We start from the raw sequence: 20,584 nt of genomic DNA on the forward strand, positions 1-20,584 counted from the left end.
GGCTGATATTGTTTTTTAATTCTGCCTGGCCTATAGTTTCTCTTAAGGCCCAGCTGTGTTCACGCCAGCACAGGAAGGTCCTTTTCTAGCTGTAGGCTAGGCTCCCATAAGGCAGAAAGCCTGTTCAAGAATCCAGGGGATAATTCAGGGGTGGCAGAAGGCAGTCCTTGAGTTCAGTGTCCACTTAGCTCCTGTCGCCAGGGGTAGAGTGACGTGGGGCCAGCTCAGAAGCAGGCAGAGCTGAGCTGCCCACGGGCCCCTAAGAACTTTGTTTGCCTTCCTTCCATTTGCTCCCTTTCCTTAGGTTTTAAGTTATTTGGTGGTACAAGGCCTCAGCCTAAGAAACACACTGAAACTTCCCAAATAAACTGTATTCCTTGAAGCTGCTTATTAGGATTCATCCTTAAGTTAAGCTTGGGCCCCTGGAGGCCAATTGTAAGAAATCCTGACGGGACAGCTGTAGGGTAGGGCCCCCCGGGAAAATGGCCATCCCCACCTGACTTCCCATTTCCCTTTTCCACAAAGCCAGGGTTTGTCCCGGGCTCTGAAGAACTCTCAGAATAAGCAGAATCTCTGTAATCATCCTACCCCTTGTGCATCGATTTCCTTTTTCAAGCATGTTCTTTCTCTCTCATGGTCAGCACTAATCACCCAGTGACTCGTACTCACCCACCACACTGGCCCCGCTGCGGACCTTCTCTGACTTGGTTTTGAAACAACTGTGAGATGCTGAAAACTTCATCTTTATTTTTTAATAAACACCCCCCACCCCAAAACAAAACAAAAAAATCCACTGAGTCATCCCTGCTAAACTATACTTTCCAGAGGAAGCGTGTCAGCAGATTCAAATGAACAATGATAGAACCCCATGATACCAAGATGATTCAAACCTGATGCTTTAGAGGCTGACACCCTGAGCGGACACAGTCAGAGGTCACCATCTGGCCTGATTTGGGGGCAGTCCTTTCTTTTTAGTTTATCTGTGTGGTGGCAGAGGAGGTGAGACTCTCTAGTCAACAGGCAGCAAGGCTTCTCCCATTATAGAAAAATTGTGAGAGTCTAGGCACGACTTAGCGGTTGGGGAGCTATATTAAGAATCATATTCTCCCCTTCAAAGTCTAGACGATGTATTTGTAGCTCTGGCTCATCCCAGGATCCCAGGGGTTATAGATCTCAGGGACCAGAGCTTTTAGTCCCTATATGGATGGGTTTGCTGGGACTCTTAAAAACTTGCCTCACTGAAATTAGCGGGCATAATTTGACAGACACTTGGAAAGGATTAGCCCCTAATCCCATTACGGTTGAAGGCCACGTTTAGAAGTAAATTCTTTCCAATTCCTAGGTTGTGGGAAGTACAGGTTGAAGATGAAAGTGGGACATGTTGGACTGAGAATATTAAAGATATTTTTTTTTAAACTGGGAGGCTGATCGCTAGCAGAGGACAACCCTTCTCTGACGTGCCATTGCCTCGTCTTGTCGCTTTCCCTGTTTGGAAGACTCCAGGGTGCTATTATGATGTATGACCGTGGCTGCTCTCTGCACAGTGAGTTAATGGTGCTCTGAACACCAGTCATCTCTGACACCCTGAAGACCTGGAAGAACACCTGCTTCAGAGACAAGTGCCTATCCTTGATTCTCAGAGGAGAAAGAGTGTATACACGCAGTCCGGAACAATCCTTGCCACTTCTACTTTTGTGTTGATGGCATCAAATAACGGATACACGACATAATTAAAAATAAATGAGAAAAAGCTTTCCATGGTTCACGAAAGTGGTAGGAGTATTGTGAGGAAAGATTTGAAGCATTTATCAGCTGCTACCCAAAATTTAGCATTTGACTTTAATTATGCCTACTTAGGAATTAAGCAAAGCAGAAAATGTTTCAACATGACCAGCTGCTGCAGATCCAGACTGTTTTACGGTTGGACTTTTTATTTAATCTTTTCTGTTGCTTTTTGATCATGCAATAAACCCCACTCTTAACAGATTAAAGGTCATTAAAATTAAAATATGACATTAGCCAGCTAACCCATTTTCCCCAAACCTTCTAAAAAACACCATAGGACCAAAGCATGCTACTATAGTCATAAACCAGTGTCGTCTGGGGAAGAGCCAGGCTCTCCTCTTTCAAAGTCCCTGTGGGACAGAAGCAGAATCTTTATGCCATAGTTAAGGTTATGGTTGTGTTTTTCATTATTACCAAGGTATCAAATACTGGACCAGAAGGAGATGCCCTCACATAACCCTTCTCCGGTTACCCTTTCTCAAAAAGGAGAGATTGGTGAAGGGAGATTGTGTGGGTCAATTTAAAAGGCAAGAGGTGAGCACATTCCTGGTATGTGGAAGGAAACCGCATAGTGAATAGCATTAGAACTGGTTAATGTAGAGCATTAGGAAGCCATGCGCCTGCCCGTTTGAAGCTTACATTCCAATAAAGGGGAACTCAGGCTAGCATATGATGAACAGATCAATCACTGTGAGGGCAGAAGGTAGAACAGGGTCTAATATGATGGGCAGATTTTAGCTGGATTAGCCAATTTCCCATTTTGAAAGAAAAAAAGAAAGGACTTCAGGAAATGAAATAAAACAGAAATTCATACCCTACTCTTTTCATGGTGTCGGTAGCAATTTGGAAACTCAGTTGATTTTGTCAATTTAAAAATCAGTAGAAGTCAACCAACATGACCTGTTCAATGGAAATGACCAGAAGAACAAAAATGGCTGAAGGGCCATCCAGCAACTGTCAATAGGACAGTCTGACTCTGCACTAACTCTCATCCAATTCGGTCGCTCACCACTATGGGCAGAGATCCAAGAAAAAATTTTAACAGGGGCTGAAAGAAGGAGGCACAGGGTAACAGCCTCTAAAAATGACAACTTGGCCCTAAGCTTGAAGCCGACTCAAACCTCCCCAGATCCATCTGGCACAACCACATTTGACAGCAGCCCACGTCTCCAAACGTGAATCGGCTGCAGAGGACGGGCATGCCAGCCTGAGTGACTCTGCTCGGCGTCACTTGCTAGGCTGCCAAACTTAGGCACAGACACATCCATCCACCTTCCCAGAGCCTTTTAGAATTTGTCTAGGGTGTCACGGGTTGCCTACAGCCTGTCACTTGGCCTGGTTTCAGGAACCTAAACGTCTGCTCGATGCTCGGAAACAGACCACATGTCCCTCTCAGCCACAGGCTCCCTTGTCTCCCTTCACAGACGGTGTGGGCTGGTCGAGGAGACTCTGCACTGAAAACATAAACATCGAAATCCAGGGCCCAGCACACGTGTTTGGGACAGCCGTCCTCACGACGCTGTTTGCTTAGGAGAGCAGGTCTTCCCCACTGATAACAACGGGCAAAACCACCTAAACCCCTGCTCTGCCGAGATAACGCGGGGGAGCCTTACGCAACTCCTCCGTCAGGTAGTGAGTTCAGCGGGTGCTGGGGGGCCTAGTGGAGGTGCCTGTTCCATTGCCTTCTGTAAACCAGGAGGGAAAAAAGCCATTCAAGTTGTAAATAGTGCAGTTGCTCAGGCACCAGAAGCACCAGCACGTCCCCTTTTCAAGAGGCGGAGGCCCGAGTCTGGACTCAGCCTGGGGGCTAAGGCCACGCTCTGGACATTGCTTCATTCTGTCTGCACAGCCTGTGCTGGGGCCATCAGGGTGCTTTGGGATAAGCCAAAAGTTCCTTAAATGGTATGCCCTTGGCATTTCTCTTCTGGTTATTGCGTTGCCCAGTGAGCTTATGATCTTCCGATCTCACGGAGCTTGCGGAGACTAAATTCTAGGGTAAAAATGGAACTGGGTCATCCTGAGAACGGTGTTGAAGAAATTAAGTCTACTCTATGGAGCACACTTGGAGGGCAGAGTTCGAGTGCACTCTTGGAGGAGTGTGGAAGGAGAGGGCAACAAAACAGTAGCACTGAGGTATTTAGTCACTGTGCCTCCTCCACCCTTCCGAGGAAGACATTTGGCTAACAGTCAGCCTTATTACCAGCCCTCACTGTTTAAATCTTAGCAGAGAAAAGAAAGGATTGTTGAAGTGAAGGAAAGAGAAATGAGTTACCCCTAAGTTTCTGGATTTTCTTGTAACCAAAGTGCACTTAGAATCTAGCGAGCAGGCTTCGGTGTAAACAACTGAAAGTAGGGTACATTGTGGCACATTGAGGTGGCAGGGAGCGGGGAGAGAGGAGGGGAAACAGCAAACTGTAGTTATGTTTATCAGATAGTGATTTTATAAAGAAAGAAGTCCAGGGAAATGCAGCAAGTTAGGCTGGTCTCCAGGATTCTGAGAAATTAGGGAACAGTAGTCTGCATGCTGCTTCTATCCCCCCGCCCCACCCCGGTCCCATTTTCTTAAATTTATTTATTTTGAGAGAGAGAGAAGTGAGTATGGGGAAGGGGCAGAGAGAGGGTGAGAGAGAGAATCCCAAGCAGGGTCCGCACTGTCAGTGCAGAGCCCAATGTGGGCTTGAACTCACTAACTGTGAGATCATGACCTGAGCTGAAGTCAGACACAGGAGCTTTGCTTCTATCCTTTTAACATTCATCTGTGGCAAAGAGGCTGCTTTATGTTGCTTGGAGACAGGGGTGGGGGTGGGGGTGGAGTAAAGTAATACATAGGCCTTAGTTTTCAAATCAGTACTTGGTAAAATCTGTAAAACGCTTTGCCCAGGAAACAAATCAGAACCAAAACAATCATAAAAATAATAACATAAAATAAAATCGGCACAAATCACAGGATTGAAAGAAAGAGATATGACTCATTTGAGAAGCAGTGACACCACTTCTTCAAGTTACTTAACAGCTTCTGGAACCTTCCCTCATCCCATATTCTGCTGAGCCCTCTTACCGGGAATGGTTCTGCAGAGTGGCCTGCTGGGACACGAGGGCTAGTTTTGGTTCTCTTCCAGAATCACAGCCGTGTCCCAGCCATCCCTCGGGAACAGATGCTGAGGGAGACGAGACACAGTGAGGAGTGGTCTGAATCTACTTCCTGCAAAACCGTCTGTCTTGAGAGAAAGGGATTTAAACCAGTAGAATACGCAAGGTGATGCACATCGGACGACAATAATGAAGATACACTGACCTATAAAAAGTCATTTAATATACATTCCAGGATGGCCAACACAGGCTGGTTAGGTTATTAGCCCTTGAAGAGTTGTTACAGACATATAAAAATGTTTTGCCATGTTAAAAAAAGAAACCTAGTCTAACAAAAACATATCCACCAATGGGCTTGTGTTTTTTTCCCCCCATGTTCAGGTTTGCAAGGTAATTAAAAAATCCATACATATGCATCTCTAGGCACAGCACTGTCCATTAGCTAATGAGTTTTGGCAGTACACTGCACAGTGGTATCCCACCATTGGATTCTGACATTAAGTTAGCTTTCAGCTTATTGGCTATTCCGACAACTGGAGGCAGCTTGGAACCCAGTCCCTGGAAAGCGTTTGCAGGATTTACCACCCGTTTACCTGACACTTTTTCATAGCTCAGAGGTTTGGGCACAGACTTAGTAATCCAAGGATGTCTTAGTGCTTGGGCCGGTGTCAAACGGGCAGAGGGGTCCCAGTGAAGACACCTTTTCAAGAACTCTATGAACAAGTAGTCGTCACACCCTTTCAGTGCGGTCACCCAGTCTTTGCTGCCTGGCGGCCCCCGCTTTTTACCCCTACGTGAGCGACCCCCCACAAGCACAACCCGCCCGTCTGCCTGAGTAGTCACGGAGCAGTAGCGAGGTAGGCCCTTGGAGTTAATGAAGTACTTGGCACGTTTGGACTGCTCTAGAAGTTTCGGCGGTGGCATCCCTAGCAGCTCCATCATACAGGCCAGCTGGTCTCCCTCGTCCTCTCCCGGGAAGAGAGGTTGTCCCGTTAAAAGCTCCGCAAGGATACAGCCGAAACTCCATATGTCTATCGGCGTGCTGTAGCGGCCCCCCAGGATGACTTCGGGGGCTCTGTAGAACCGGGACTGGATATATGTGTAAAGCTTCTGGTATTCGAAACAGCTGGACCCAAAGTCAATGACCTTGGTCGCGCTGCGCCCGTGGTGTTTCAGGAGAATGTTTTCTGGCTTCAGGTCACAGTGAATGATCTTATTTTTGTGGAGAGCATCCAAGGATTGCAAGATGGATTGGGCAAACTTGCGAACTAACTGGACACTAAAACCCTGAAACTTGTTCTTTTTAATTAGCTCGTAAAGGTCCATGCTCAGCAGTTCGAAGGCCATGCAGACATGGTTCCGGAATGTGAAACTTTCCAGCATGTGGATGACGTTCATGCTCCCAGTTTTGTCTTGCTTTTTGAGATGCTCCAAAATCCGGATCTCCTCAGCGGCCTGCCGATGGAAGCGCTTTTCATTGCGCACCATCTTCAGGGCCACGTACTGTCGGAGTTTGTGATCATAGACCCGGGCTACCTGCCCAAAACTCCCCTTGCCAATGACTTTCAGCACCTCATATCGGTAAGCTAGGTGGTCACGAGGGACATGAATATAGGCACCATCTGCATCATCATACCCCCCGTTATTGGGACCACCGATCACTCCATGTCTCTTTTTGGCATTTGGACCCACGAAGTAAATTTCTGGATAATTGACGATCTCCAGCTTCTCGTAGGCAGTGAGGTGGTGCTTGTAGTGCTTCAGCGCTTGCTCTGGAGTCAGGGGCACTCCTTTGGATGCTTTGGCTGAACTGCTGGCTTTGACTGCCTTCAAGCTATCTGAGCTTTTACCCTGAGAAACGGTAGGAGAGCATTTTTCAGAGTCACTGATGCCATCTGACTGGAGAGCATCGGATTTCCTGTTGCCAAATTCTTGAAACAGCTGTTCCACCTTCACCTCGCCTCCATTCAGAAGGTGCTGAGTGTGGTCTTTTGTCAACTGCTCAGCAGTGGTCTATGGAAAAGAAAAATGAAGGTAATAGAAAAGCCACTAAACACAGTGGAAGGATGTAAGAATCTTCCTCCTGACTAAACGACAATATGACTGTCCAGTGACATAGGTTACGAAGACCTGACAGTAAGGCAAGGCAAGCAGGAGTCTCTAGGAACTTGCGTTCTATCGATCTCAGACTCCTGAAGTACAATGACCACCTCAATCCCCTCCATGTGCCTTGTTTTGTTAGAGAGAGGTGGCCTTCTTACCAAGCCCTACACATGCTAGGTTCCTTCTGGTAGGTATGTCTTTCTACTGAGAATCCTTTCACCCATCCCCTCAAATCCTACACTCTTTCAAGGCCCAGTTCAAGTCCCCTCTCTTCTGTATAGAACTACTCCAAGCCCATACTAACTCATCTTAACTGTAGCTTTTCAAACCTGTACCACACAATCTGGCACTTGATTATATATGTACTGTCTCATACTGTTTACTAATTGTTTCAAGTATCTTCCCAAATCTTAAAGGCATTTTTAGGATCAAAATATGCACATTATAGTGTTCTGTTAAAAAAAAGTATTCTATAAATGATAAAACACCACTAAGGGACAAAGGCAGGATTTGAACTCAGGTCTTCTGTCAGTCCAGCACTCTTCCCATGAACACAACTTGGCACCAGGTTCTCCCAGTGCCTGTACTCCTCTCTACCTAGGGCTAAATCAAGCACATGATTGAATCCTTCTAGCTCAGCTCACCGATTCACAAGAGTTCTAAGCCAAAGAGGGCTCCTAAGATCATCTGGGCCAGTTGTTTAAGTATCTGATGAATAACAGTGAGAATCCAAGGTTCTGGGGACTAAGGTGGGGGAGGTTCTTGTAAAAACTCTTAAGAGTTTTTTTTTTAAGAGTCTCTCTCTCTCCCCTACACCTACACCCACTCTTTCTCAGCAAGAGCCTAAGTGATAATGGCATACCACTTTTCTTACTTGTGTTTGCTTAACATTCTCCCTCAAGGAACAGTAACTCACAGAAGAAAGCTCTACTTATTCCTTCAAGATGAAACACAATTCTTTGAGACTAGATGAAGGAAAAGAAAAGCAAAAAAGACAAATACGTTAAAAATTATACACACAAAGAAAAATTAAGAGGATGCTAGAAGGAAAGAAGAAAAGAAATGGAAAAGTAATGATCCAAAGTGGCCAAATCCTCAAAAACAAGAATTTTAATCTAACTCAAGAAGATGGCATATGGCTTATTACCTAAACAACAATATAAAAGATAGAATATAAATAGCGGCAAAAAAAACAGAAGATGAAAAAATTTAAGCGTTGGCAAAGTTTAAATACAGCTGTGGTTACGCAAGCAGGACATAGTTCCTGCCTGCTTCTTTCTTTCCTGCCAGGTCATTTAATCAATTTAAACATTTGTTGAGTCCCGTAGTTACGAAAACAGGGTATTACAAGACTGTACACAAAGTGGAGTTGACAATACAACTGCAGCCACACTTGAGCGTGTGGACTTTAAGAAAGGACATATGGACCCAGAAAAGTCTCTCTGATACCAAAATGGAGAACTATCACTGGTCATGAAAATAAAATAGGCCTGCTGAGAGAACCCAAACACCTTGCTAAGATGTAAATATACTGCAGTGTTTTTCTTGGCAGTAATTAAATAACTATCTCTCATTTTAGGTGTTCTTTTTTTTTGTTTATTTTATTTTTCAGATATAGAGAATGCATGCGTGTGAGCAGGGGAGGGGAAGAGAGAGAGACAGAGACAGAATCCAAAGCAGGCTCCAGGCTCTGAGCTGTCAGAACAGAGCCTGATGCGGGGTTCAAACTCAGGAACCATGAGATTATGACCTGAGCTCAAGTCAGATGCTTACCAGACTGAGCCACACAGGTACCCCACTATTGCTGATTTTAGGGATAAAAAAACAGAACAGGGTCCCATCCATCCATCACAGGAACCCTTGCTGCTCACTATTACACGTGCTGAAAAACACCGGTGTTCTCAAGGAACTCCGATCTGTGAGGAGACAGACTGGCTGGACTAGGGAGTTACAATTGTTTGGTTTTAGGTAGATTTACATAACAAAAATGAAATTCTGCATGCATCCCAGCTAGTTTTCCTTAAAATTTTAATACCTAACTTCAATGCATCTAAATATTTACTACTAGTGTTTTGGGGACACATGCTGAAGAAAAGAGACTTCAAAAGGCTTGGGCAAGTTGTTAAACTTTAGCTCAGTTTCTTAGCCCAGATTCTTTATTTATAAAATGTGGATAATAATACCTACTTACAGGATGCTGTGTAAATCAAATTATAATTAATAATATATGTGAAAGACCCTTACAAGCAATGAAACATTTTACCAACACTGGTAATAAGTAGGCAAAATTCTCAACCTATTAAGGTTTAAACTCACATACGCCCTCTCTTTCCCCTTTCGGTTCATCTCTTCTCTCTGTGGTCCCTCCTCCCGTATCTCCAGTCTCCCTCCAAAGATGTCTGGCACTAAATACCTCTTCTGCACATGGTGGCGCCCACAATAGGCCTGCTTTTAGGAGGCGTGGAAACAACTCACCCACTGTCTCCCTGCCATAAAATGTGCTTTCGACTTGCTATACCATTTAAGGTGTTACCTCTCCAAGATATTTGAACTTTAACAGCAGCTCAGTGCCTTAACTCAAAGGAATGACCCTCTGGGGACTGTGGTCATCAATGACAAGATGGTAGGAAAGGTATCTGGGGTCCAGGGTCCATCCCTGGGTATTTCACCTACACTGCCTACATGTGAGGCTGTGGACGCTCTGGAAGTCTTCATTTCCATCTGTGAGAATGAGGCTCTCGGGCACAGAACATGAATATGAACAGATGTGTTACAGAAATGTCATGTCCACAGCACTATTACAGTAAGATTAAGGATGCCATTTGGATTTTCTGACTCATGGTTTTTCCTTACAGTGACCCTAAATCTCTCTCCCTGCAAACTGCATCTTATTCTGCCCTCTGGAATGACACAGAAATGTCCAGACTTCAGGATACCAAAAAGGGGCTGTCCTGTTCCCACCACTTTTCCCTGGGCTCATCATCCCCATTACATCCTCCGCCTCACTCGGCTTGCGTCCTGGCTGCTACGATACTATTCACATTCTCGACACGGTCTGCACTTGAAGTCTCTCTGAGTGTGGCTCTCAGAACAGAACACTGTACCACAGGTACAGTCCACTGTGGGTTATCAAGGTTTGAATCTCCAGTGAATCTGGAGAATTCCAGGAAGGAATTTTTCCACACAGGGACGGGGTCTCTTCTCAGGTCTCTTTCCTTCCTGTAAATAACTCAAATACTGGCCTGAATCAATTATGTATCAAGACTGTTGTGCTATAAATAAAATCTTCCTTCCATTGTTCTAGCAGAATCTGCCACTTGCACGCATGCTAAAGTAGAATAGTTGCAAAATACTGGATATTTCTAGTCCATAGTTATAAGCACAGTAACTGAGCAATATACATCATCAGTTCTACCAATTATTTTCTTAATTATGTAATTATATCCAGAGAGACAGATAATGTCAGATTAATCATGTTTTATGTAAGAATGCTTCACATGCACTGCTAATTTGGAGGACTCTTTGACATTTCAAATAGAATCTGAAATTCTAAATTGTGTTACTCAAGCCTTGAAGATCTTGTTGAGAAATTCCGAAAAGGAATACTCTTCTTATTCTGATATGCAACACTACTCTTTCCCTAGCTCTTGACCCTACATCTGCAACCCAAAGCTTAACCCACTAAATGCCCACAAGCAGATGATTTATAGTTTACAGGGAGAATGTAAGAACATCTTGGATAAACAAAGCTTAAAGGCTTTGTGAAAAGAGCAATAGGGTCTGGGGATAGAATCATGTCATAATGAACTATAAATGTCAACAAGAGGTCAGAGAGCATTGTTTTCAGCAAAGTTTGCAAAGACACCATAAGATTAGAATCGAAAACCCCAAGTTTCCCAAAAAACTGTTACTCTGTATGCTATACAGTGAAAAATTCATTTTGATCCTGAAACATACAGTGTAATTGACCCACTGGGAGGTGGTGATTAGCTCTGGCTAACTCTAAATTGAAGTTAAAATGAACTTTAAATCACATGTTAATGCACCAGCCGAAGTGCAAAGAGTTTCCTACAGAGACATGCTAATTGGCAGCCAATAACCAAAAAACCCATAGTCAACCAGAGGAGGCTGTGGTTCTGGAGCTCTGAGAGGTTTTCACATATTAAAGAAATAAGCTTGTTGAGAATAGAAAGGAAACTTACTGCACTCCAGGGAACAGGTTAAAAATAGGGTGACCAGCCTTCCAAATATATTTAGCCAATACTTTGTAATATTATTAGCCTTGGAACTAGTGAAAAGATTGATTTTAATAGCAAAAGCTAACAAAAAGTTGGAAAGGGCTATGAAAAATGCAAGTACTTTTTTTTTAGAATATAGAAATTGGGGCACCCGGGTGGCTCAGTTGGTTAATTTGGACCTTGATTTCAGCACAGGTCATGATCTCACAGTTTGTGGTACTGAGCCCTGCCATGGGCTCTGAGCTGACAGAACAGAGCTTCCTTGGGATTCTCTCTCTGACCTTCTCCAGCTGGAGCGCATGTGCATGCACACTCTTTCTCTCAAAATAAATAAATAAACGTTTAAAAATATATTAGAATATAGAACAATTTTAGGTCTTTAAAAAAATTTTTTTAATGTTTTATTTATTTTTGAGAGAGAGAGTGCAAGTGAGGGGAGGGCAGAGAGAGAGGAAGACAGAACTCGAAGCAGGCTCCAGGCTCGGAATGTCAGCACAGAGCCTGATGTGGGGTTCGAACCCATGAGCTGGTAGAACATGACCTGAGCCAAAGTCAGATGTTTAACCAACTGTGCAACCCAGGTGCCCCTCACACTTTTAAATACAGAAATGCCCATTTAAATTCTTAAGTACAGAAATGTGAAGGAGAAATATTACAAATAAGTCTATTCAATTTGGTCATTAGGTGATACATGCAGTGAATTTTAAAGTCACAGAGTAGCTTCTCCCTCTCATGGAATTCCTCCAAACCATGTTCTTCCTACCACTCTGTGTATGCGGATGGAATATGAATTATTATTTTTATTACCATAAGTAAAACAGTGTCAAAAGCTAAATGTCTGCAAGCTCCAGAATGATTAAATGCATCAAAAACCAAACTGCACTGTTCAAGTTTTATTCATGATCATTAAGCGATTCTCTTTAGCATACTAATGAGCTAGGACTGCTTTTCTATCTTGCAGGAAGAAAAACCTTGCAGATCTATGAATTCAGGAGTATTATCTGTTCCTCGTTTTTGTTAAAATGAGCCTTTATAATACACTGTCTATGTCATTCCACACAAAAATAAACATTCCCTACATAAAAGTAGCGTATTATTTTTTTCCTAATGCCATATAATTTATCCCAGTGATTGAAAGGAGTAAGTGGGGCTCCAAGTCCAAATTATTTTGTAAAGCTGAACTTGGACCACAGAAATTATTATTCCAAAGTCAAGAGAAATCCAAAGGAAACAAAAGAGTCTCACTGAGTTGCCAGTGAGATGTAACTGTACCTTGGGCAGTAAGTAGCACTTCCTTCTTTCCAAGACAACCAGAGAGCAAAGAACAACTTCCTTTACTTACATTTAGTCTTCTGGGTAGAGGCGGTTCTGAAGGATTGCAGAGTACATTTGAACAAGGTGGACATTTGGTTTCATCTATCATCATGAAGGTATCATAGACACCATCTCCCAATCTAGTTGGAAGGATCACAGATAAATCCTGTCAGTAACTTAAGTATATAAACTTGTATTTCCAAAACATTCTGTGTCTTTACTCCTTCACATCTGCCACAAATAACTAAGACAAACAAAGGTCTACACTACATTTTGGCATTGAATACAAACAACTGGGCTATTTGGCAAAAGAACAGAGAAAACCTGACTTCTCTTTTTTTTCTTTTTTAAAAAAGGATAGCATTCTAGGTTTGTATTTTGAAATAGTTAAAACAATTCTTACTGTGTAAATGTTAGCAATAGGGACCATTGGGGTGCCTGGCTAGCTCAGTCAGGAGAACATGAAACGCTTGATCTTGGGGTTGTGAGTCTGAGCCCCAGATTGGATGTAGAGATTACTTAAAAATAAAATCCTTAAGAAATTAAAAAAATAATAAAAATAGGGACTATGAAAAGGATCTCTTGAACTTACTACATGAAAAAAAAGGCTAATTTAAATCTGAAGCCTAAAAGCTAACTGGCACAGGAAATGAGGGGGAAAAAAAAGCAGAGGTAACTGTATTATAAAAGTCAGAGCTGTGGATTCTAATCTCTGCTCTGCTACTAGCTGTATACTACCTTCTTTTCTGAGCTTGTTTCCCCCATGTTATAACGGGAAGAATAGTTCCAGTCTGCACACTTCTACGTCTTACAAGGAAGAAATAAAAGGCTTTCTTAAGGCTATATCCTTTTTATTATTTATTTACTTACCTGCTTAACATCCACCTAACTTGTAGAAATGTACAGTGAATACTACAATGAATACTAAAGAAATTCTCTAAATTACACGAGGTACTGAATTTCACTTCTTTACCCACTCCATTTTCTAGTGGATGGTGGAAGCTAAATGCTAAATGATTGAAGGACCATGTCTCTGTTCCTTCACGCTCTGCCTCTGCCACAAAAGAGGGAGAGGATTTATTTAATCCAAAAGATGGTCCTACATACTGTATTTCATCTACCACCAGGGACATGAATTTCCCAATCATACACATCAGCCTTTCATTGTATCATTTTTACATAATAGTCTACAAATACAATGATGATCACGAGGTTGCAGGGGAAGAATTTTAAAAATTCTTTTAAAACATGCTGAAATATTTCAGTTTTTTTAATTTCAATATTTAAAGTTGCCTTTTAAAACTTTTGTAAAATTAGTTCTAGAGTGTTCTTAATTGATGTGTTCTAGAAATACAAAGATAATTAAAAACCAATACAAAAGTTTTTTGAAATATTCTTTATAAAAACAGACTCGCATTCTGATAGAATTTTATATCTCTTTAATGGACACTGCTTCTTTGACAACCAAAAATTCTGGATGTGACTGACTCTTTGCCAACAGCATGAATATAATAAATAAAATGGGACAGGCATCCACAATCACAGAGAAAAAGACAGACACTGAAGACCTGCAAATATTCTTATAAATAGGCAGAGGAAATTACCCAAAGGAAGTCTGCATGCAAATGAGCGGGGTGGGGGGTGGGGTCTCTAGTCTCCTTTTACGGGTAAAATACAATGCAAGGTAGGCAATCTCTCAAAATAGGATCCCCTGAAAGCCCTACTCCGCCCTTCACCGGCATATCCCAAGTCAGACCGCACCCCTCACGGCAAACCCCAACAGTTCAGCCCTTGGTTATTTGCTCTGAGCAACAGGGCTTCTTTAAAAGGTATTTGCTCCCTGCCTCCCCGAGTTTGTTAAAAAGCCCTACAAAAGTCCCACCTTAGCGTTCCTTACCGTATTCCCGATCTAGAGCTGCTTCTCCTAGCTCCACTCCAGCCCCCTCCTCCGCTCTCTGCGAGCTGGGGGAAGGGGAGCTGATGGAGACTAAGAGGGTGGGCCGGTCCCCGGGAGGAGATCAGACTCCTTCCCTTGTCCCAGCTACGGGGGTTCACTCCACCGCAGCCTTCCCCACCACCTGGCCTCGCCAGCCTGCGCCAGCCACCCACTCGGGGACCCCTAGCCCGTTACCCTGCGCCGCCGTTACCTCCGCTGCTGGGGCGGGAGTCCGGCTCCGGGCGGCCCCGCATCCTTCCGTCCGGGCCCGCGAGCCGTGCCTCCCATCCGCTAGCTCGGGACCCCTTGGGGGAAGGGGCGGCGGTTGGAGGGTCCGACGGGCAGGGTCCACCTGCGCTGGGGCGACTGCCTCCGGGATGGCGATGCTTCCCAGGGGAACCTCTTACAGACACTGCAGCTCCGCGCGCCTTTGCTCGCGACTGGCCAGGCGAGGAGAGGAGAGAGTAGCGCCAGCTGCGGGAGGGGGAGCGGTTTGGTCGCCTAGCAACGTGGCACGCCCCGGGAAACGCCCCTGCGCATAACGCGATGACGCCAGGGGGCGGGGCCCGAAGCCCCTCCCCACCCTGCGGTGCTCTCCTCCACCGCTGGCGCGGAATCCGGTAGGTTCAGGGCGGGGCGTCTATTGCTTACGCGGCCGGCGAGTTCTGGCTGCGAGTCAGCGTTGGGGTCGCTGCCGTGGGAAGGAGAAAGGCCCCGGGGGAGGGTTCGTGGAAGTAGCAGTTAGCCTCCCGTTTCTGCCTCGGAAATGCGGGCGCGCCCCTCAACAGTCTCTTTTTCAGCACCTTAGTAGCCTGAACTCTTAAAACCTTCTGTGAGTGTGAATCTTAAAAAAATGAATGAAAAGTGTAATTTCTTAGGCTTTCCCCAGGAGAGGCTTCTCTCCCCACCGAGGGGTAATGAAAGCAATAATAAAAAACGTAAGACGCAATAATAAACCCATTTAGTGACGCTGTACCAGCGCTTACGAACATTATTTTATTTAATCTCAGTGACCATGCTATGTGACATCCCTCTTTTACAGATAGAAGTAGGATCCGGAATGTAAGCTGGCATTTGCCAGACTGCCCTGCCACGGGATGCTACGGATAGTGGGGCGCAAAGAGCCATTTTACCGTTGAGGAAACTGAGGCCAGAGGAGCCGTTCTTTCCCAGGATCTTGTATTTGGAATTCCCAGCCTTCCTTTGGCTGCCCCAGTCCCCCTGGAAGACTCTTCCTGTTTTTCTCTCCAGGGAATATTTGGGGGGTTTTTAATTCTTTATCTGAAAAGTGAAGAAACCTCAGTAACCCCAATATTAAGCAGATTTCGATCATTGAAATGACAAGTGAGAGGGAAGGAGGTTAAAATAGAAGAACGCCAAGTGTTTCCTTGAGCGTGGTATCTAATCGGATTTCCTAAACCTACAAAGCACGAGGCCGACTGACCCCTCTGGAGAGGAACAAACGTTTCCCAAATGTCGAACAGGGGCGCCACCTGGTGGGGCTTGGGGCCTCGTTGCCTCATACCAGCATCGCATAGTCCAATAAATCAGAAAATTTCCATCCAAGGCTCATTTCCATGTGACTAAAAGTCATATTCCCTGTTCTCTTGCCTCCAAGCAAAAATGCCCTTACGGACCCCTCCCTCCCCCCGAAAAGGCTTTTCACTTTATAAATTAAGGATGTGTAAATTTGGGGAACTTAATTTTTTGTGACCAAAGTTGCTTCTCAGTGATATAAATAAAACTTCTTCCACGACGATTCTTAAAGTTATTCTAATTTTCTAAGTGAGCTTTTGTGGGTTTTGGCCCTCCTAGCCACACCCCCAGCAATCCTGCTTTCCTAGGAGTTTGTGTTAGGGCTCCTGTAGTTTTGTTTGAAGAGAACGTTCCATGGCAACAAAATGTTGGACTAGGTTGTTGCTGAGGTCCTTCCGGCCCTAAGATTGCAACATTCTATTAAATAATCCCCTTTCTTAGTACTTATGCGGACACCCTAGACCACTTTACTGCTCTGAACATTCGAACAGGACTTGCTCCCACAAGTTTTCTTGCCTCACTCTGAATCATGGCTTTGAGATGACCACATCTCCGGTTTCAGACGTACCCTCTTCTGTGAGCCACCCTGAAGCGTTCCTGCTCCCGAGCTGGGAAACGTCGTCCTTTATCTTTAGCCTGTTCTCATGGTCAAGGGAAGGAGGATTCCTTGGAGGTGCTGGAGCTTCATGGATCTCTGACCTTAGTGGCTTAAATACTTTCCGGTATTTTTTCAGAGTTCCTGTTTCATAACAGGGTCTGGCGGGGTTAAACACTGGGGTAAAGTCCAGTGAAGGATCTAGCAGGAGTTTCTACACCCCCTCTGAGCTGTTATCTTGTGCCCTCTAGCTTGTGAGCAGCTTTCACACAATTCATGTCCTTTCTTCCCCTTCCAAAAACTCCACTCAAAAGTAGTTCAACATCGCCATTATCTTTGTCCACATAGTTAAAGCCAGATTTAAAATGCTAGCATGGATTTGTCACATATATATGATGCCTGCCTGACCTTTGAAACCAGTTCTAATAAATCTGCAAACTCAGGAAACTGTAACAAACAGACAAAAAAAAATGGAGCTATTCCGGGGACTTCAAAAATCAATGGTACATTCGGAATGTGATCACAGCAGTTTCAAATGCATAGAGTAAGAAAATATCCCTGTGGCTGCATTCACCTTCAATTTTGTGATGAGATAGCTGTTGGGTTAAATTTAAAATCGTTTCATTGCTATGAATTATTCTTTACAGCATGATATGCCAATACATAATATGACATATGAATCACAAAATTGGAATGCATTTAAAAAATCTTTTGGAGAGAAATTCTCCCTTTCCCCTAACTGTATTGACCTCAAATTTACCTAAGCTCCAGAATCATGTGCCTGCTCTTTTTTCAGAAATACAGAAATCTAGCTCACTGAAACACTAAAGCAGGCTCACAGGCCTATAGAGCAATGGCCCATCCCCAGTGGAATTGCTTCAAGAGTTAAGAGAAAGCCCACTCCCAAGGCCTCTTGTGGACCTGTTGGCTGTTGGGGTCCCCAGCTTCCGCTGCAAACGAGCCTCCCAAGTGTGTGTTATCAGAAGATATTCTGGCCAAGCTGCCCAGCCCTGCCTTAGCAAGGCAGTCCATATTCTTCCAGCTTTGCTTTGAGCAGGAATATGCACACTGTATAGGTTAAGGCTTGAAATTAGGTAAAGCTATGTATCTCCAATAACCTGCTCTTCTGACCCAGCCTTGCCCAACATGGCCCTTTTCCTCATCCCTCACTACCCTGACCTGTGCCACCAGGGCATATGTGAGTCACACCCGTTAGCCAGCCGTTAGTTATGGAGGCCTATGGAGCTCAGGCCGGACCTGAGCAAAACCACCTGAAGAGCCTCCAGGATGGAGGGAGGCCACCACTTGAAAACTGATCTGAGGTGGTAGCTTTTTTAAATTGTTTAAAAATTTCTTTTTCTGTTTTATTTTTGAGAGAGAGAGAGAGAGAGAGAGAGACAGCATGAGCAGGGGACGGTCAGAGAGTGACAGAGATACAGAATCCGAAGCAGGCTCTAGGCTCTGCGCTAGCTGTCCACACAGAGCCCGACACAGGGATTGAACCCATGAACTGTGAGATAATGACCTGAACCGAAGCCGGATGCTTAAGTGACTGAGCCATCCAGGTGCCCCAGGACTACATTTTTTTTAAAATTTTTAATTTATTTTTTATACAGAGAGAGACAGAGCATGAGAAGGGGAGGGGCAGAAAGAGAAGGAGACACAGAACTGGAAGCAGCTCCAGGCTCTGGACTAGCTGTCAGCACAGAGCCCGATGTGGGGCTCGAACCCACGAATGTGAGATCTGACCTGAGCCGAAGTCGGATGCTTAACCGGCTGAGCCACCCAGGTGCCCCCAGGACTACATTTTTTACCTGACTGGCAACAGTCAGTTCCCTTGTGGGATCACTCTGCTGGAGTCCTGGGCATCTGCAGCAGTCAAGGATCCCAGGTGTCCCCATTTGGACTCGCTGCCTGATGCAGTGCCTGCTGACAGGGTGTAAACTGAGCATGTGCAGGCATACAGGGACCTAGAACAGGACAAGTGTCCCGAGAGGCCCTCTGCCAAACTCCAAGCCCTAACCTATACGTAGGTACTTACTCCCCCTGAAGGCAGAGCTGGAGGAATTGGACTGTCCTGCAATCAATGGATACAGTGAGCTGGCTAGAATATCCTCCAAAAAGAGATACTTGGAAGCCTTAATTGCCAGCGAAGGCCAAAATACTAACAGAAAGTAAGTCCATATGAAGCCCATTCCAGGGACCACCCCAGAGCAGTTTTCCGTGGGGGCTACCTCCGCATTTGAGCCGTTGAAGGTGGTTGGGGATGGCACTCACTACACAGGCCTCTAGAGCTCCGCCTGCCCAGTGGCACCTGATGGAATGCTTATGGCGCATGCACAGCACGTGCAGGTCAGCGTTGCCGGGGACCTGGCCCAGGGCAAGTGTTGGGAAAGGCCAGATGACAGGAGCAAGCACCAGCGGGTACAAAACATCAGCCCAATTCAAGGTGTACCTTGCATTGTGGAATATTCACCCCAAGGAAGAGGTGGAGGTTTTTCGACTCCCTTGACAGGGTGGGCAGGTGGCAGGCAGGACAGGGTATCCTTAATTAGGAGACACCTGGGAGTCATTGTTTCTGATGAAGCCCAGGACCTCATCAAGCACCAGGACCACATGGGGACTGTCTGTTGGCCATTAGCAGCTGCTACTTCAGAGCAATTGTAGGAAGGCTCCCCAGACATCACCTGGGGCCATACGACTAGTGGCTATCCTGGTGGCTATGCTGGTAACTGCTGGGAGCTGGGGCCTGGCCAGAGTGTCATAGGCTTGAGGGCCAGGCCTGCTCAACTCTGACTTAAGGGTGTGTACTGCGCATGTGCCAGCAGAGCAGGTCAGGGTGGAGAAACACCAGACCAGGGTTAAGTGTTTGGAGGGGACTGGTTACTGGAGCAGGCTCTTGGAATTATAAGGCATTTGCCAATTCTAAGCCCTAATCCACACAATTTGCACATATCCCCACCGAAGGCAGAGCTGGAGTATCTGGATGGCCTTTCCAGGGCACAATCATGCAGGCCGGTCAGGACTTTCCCCAGAAAAGACACCTGGGAACCCAGCAGATAGGAAGTCTACATGGGGATTGATGGTTGCTCTTTCTAGGGGTTGACTCAGACCAGTTTTGTGGGGGAGTGGGCTCCCTCTATCCTTGAGGCTATGCAGGTGAAGAGGGGCCCTAGCTTCACAGGCTCTGTAAGCCCCGGCTGCCCAAAGGGATACGGACTTGTGTATGTGCAGGTCGTGTAGATAAGGGTAACCAGGGGCCTGAACGGGGCAAGTGGGGAGGGGCTGGGTCACAAAAACAAGTTATCAGAAGTCCCTGGCTGGTATCTGCCTAGTTCCAAGCCTTAACGTGCACAAAGGCACATATTCCTGCTGAAGGCAGAGCTGGAGGAATCTGGACTACTTTGCCAGATCCGGCCAATAGCAGACACCTGGGAGCCTTGATTGCTGGAGAAGTCCAGGGACTTTGTTAGGCAGCCAGCCCATGGGGACTGTGGCCAGTTTAAAGGTACCACCTTAGAAAGATTTTTCAGGTAGTGGACTCCCTCTAGCCTGGAGGAGATTACCGAGGTTGGCTTCCCACCCCATTTCCAGAGGTCTGGAGGGCCCTGGCAGCCAAAGGCCTGCTGCAAGGGTGAGGGCTAGTTGTGCACCAGCAGCAAAGGGTAGTCAGACACCTGGAGCAGGGCAACGTGGGGTGAGGTGGGTCACAGGAGGGGGTGATATGGGAGGGTGCTTGGCATCTGCTTAATATTCCCACTGAAGGCAGAGTTGGAGTAGACGGATGGGACAGGCCGGCTGGCTGGGCTACTCTCCAATAAGAGACACCTGTGAACCTTAATGACTGGGAAAGCCTGACCCTATCAGGCCAGCCATCCAAAAGTGGCAGACTGTTACCAGTATCAAAGCTGCCACCTCAAAAAGATTTTCGAGGTGTGGCCTCCCATTACCCCAAAGCCATTGAGCTTGTCGGGTTCATTCTGGAGT

General features: G+C 45.5%; 1 protein-coding gene across 1 annotated transcript; it reads right to left on the reverse strand.

The window, feature by feature from the left end:
- Nucleotides 1-5,076: 5,076 nt before the first annotated feature.
- DYRK3 (dual specificity tyrosine phosphorylation regulated kinase 3) lies at nt 5,077-14,921 on the reverse strand. Its single transcript, XM_029935397.1, has 3 exons — nt 14,678-14,921; nt 12,559-12,670; nt 5,077-6,888 (listed from the first exon to the last, which is right to left on the reverse strand). The coding sequence occupies exons 1-3, from the start codon at nt 14,752-14,754 to the stop codon at nt 5,314-5,316; spliced, it is 1,764 nt and encodes a 587-aa protein (XP_029791257.1). The 5' UTR covers nt 14,755-14,921; the 3' UTR covers nt 5,077-5,313.
- Nucleotides 14,922-20,584: the final 5,663 nt, after the last annotated feature.

This window comes from Suricata suricatta, chromosome 3, assembly GCF_006229205.1.
Source record: "Suricata suricatta isolate VVHF042 chromosome 3, meerkat_22Aug2017_6uvM2_HiC, whole genome shotgun sequence".
Classification (NCBI taxonomy): domain Eukaryota; kingdom Metazoa; phylum Chordata; class Mammalia; order Carnivora; family Herpestidae; genus Suricata; species Suricata suricatta.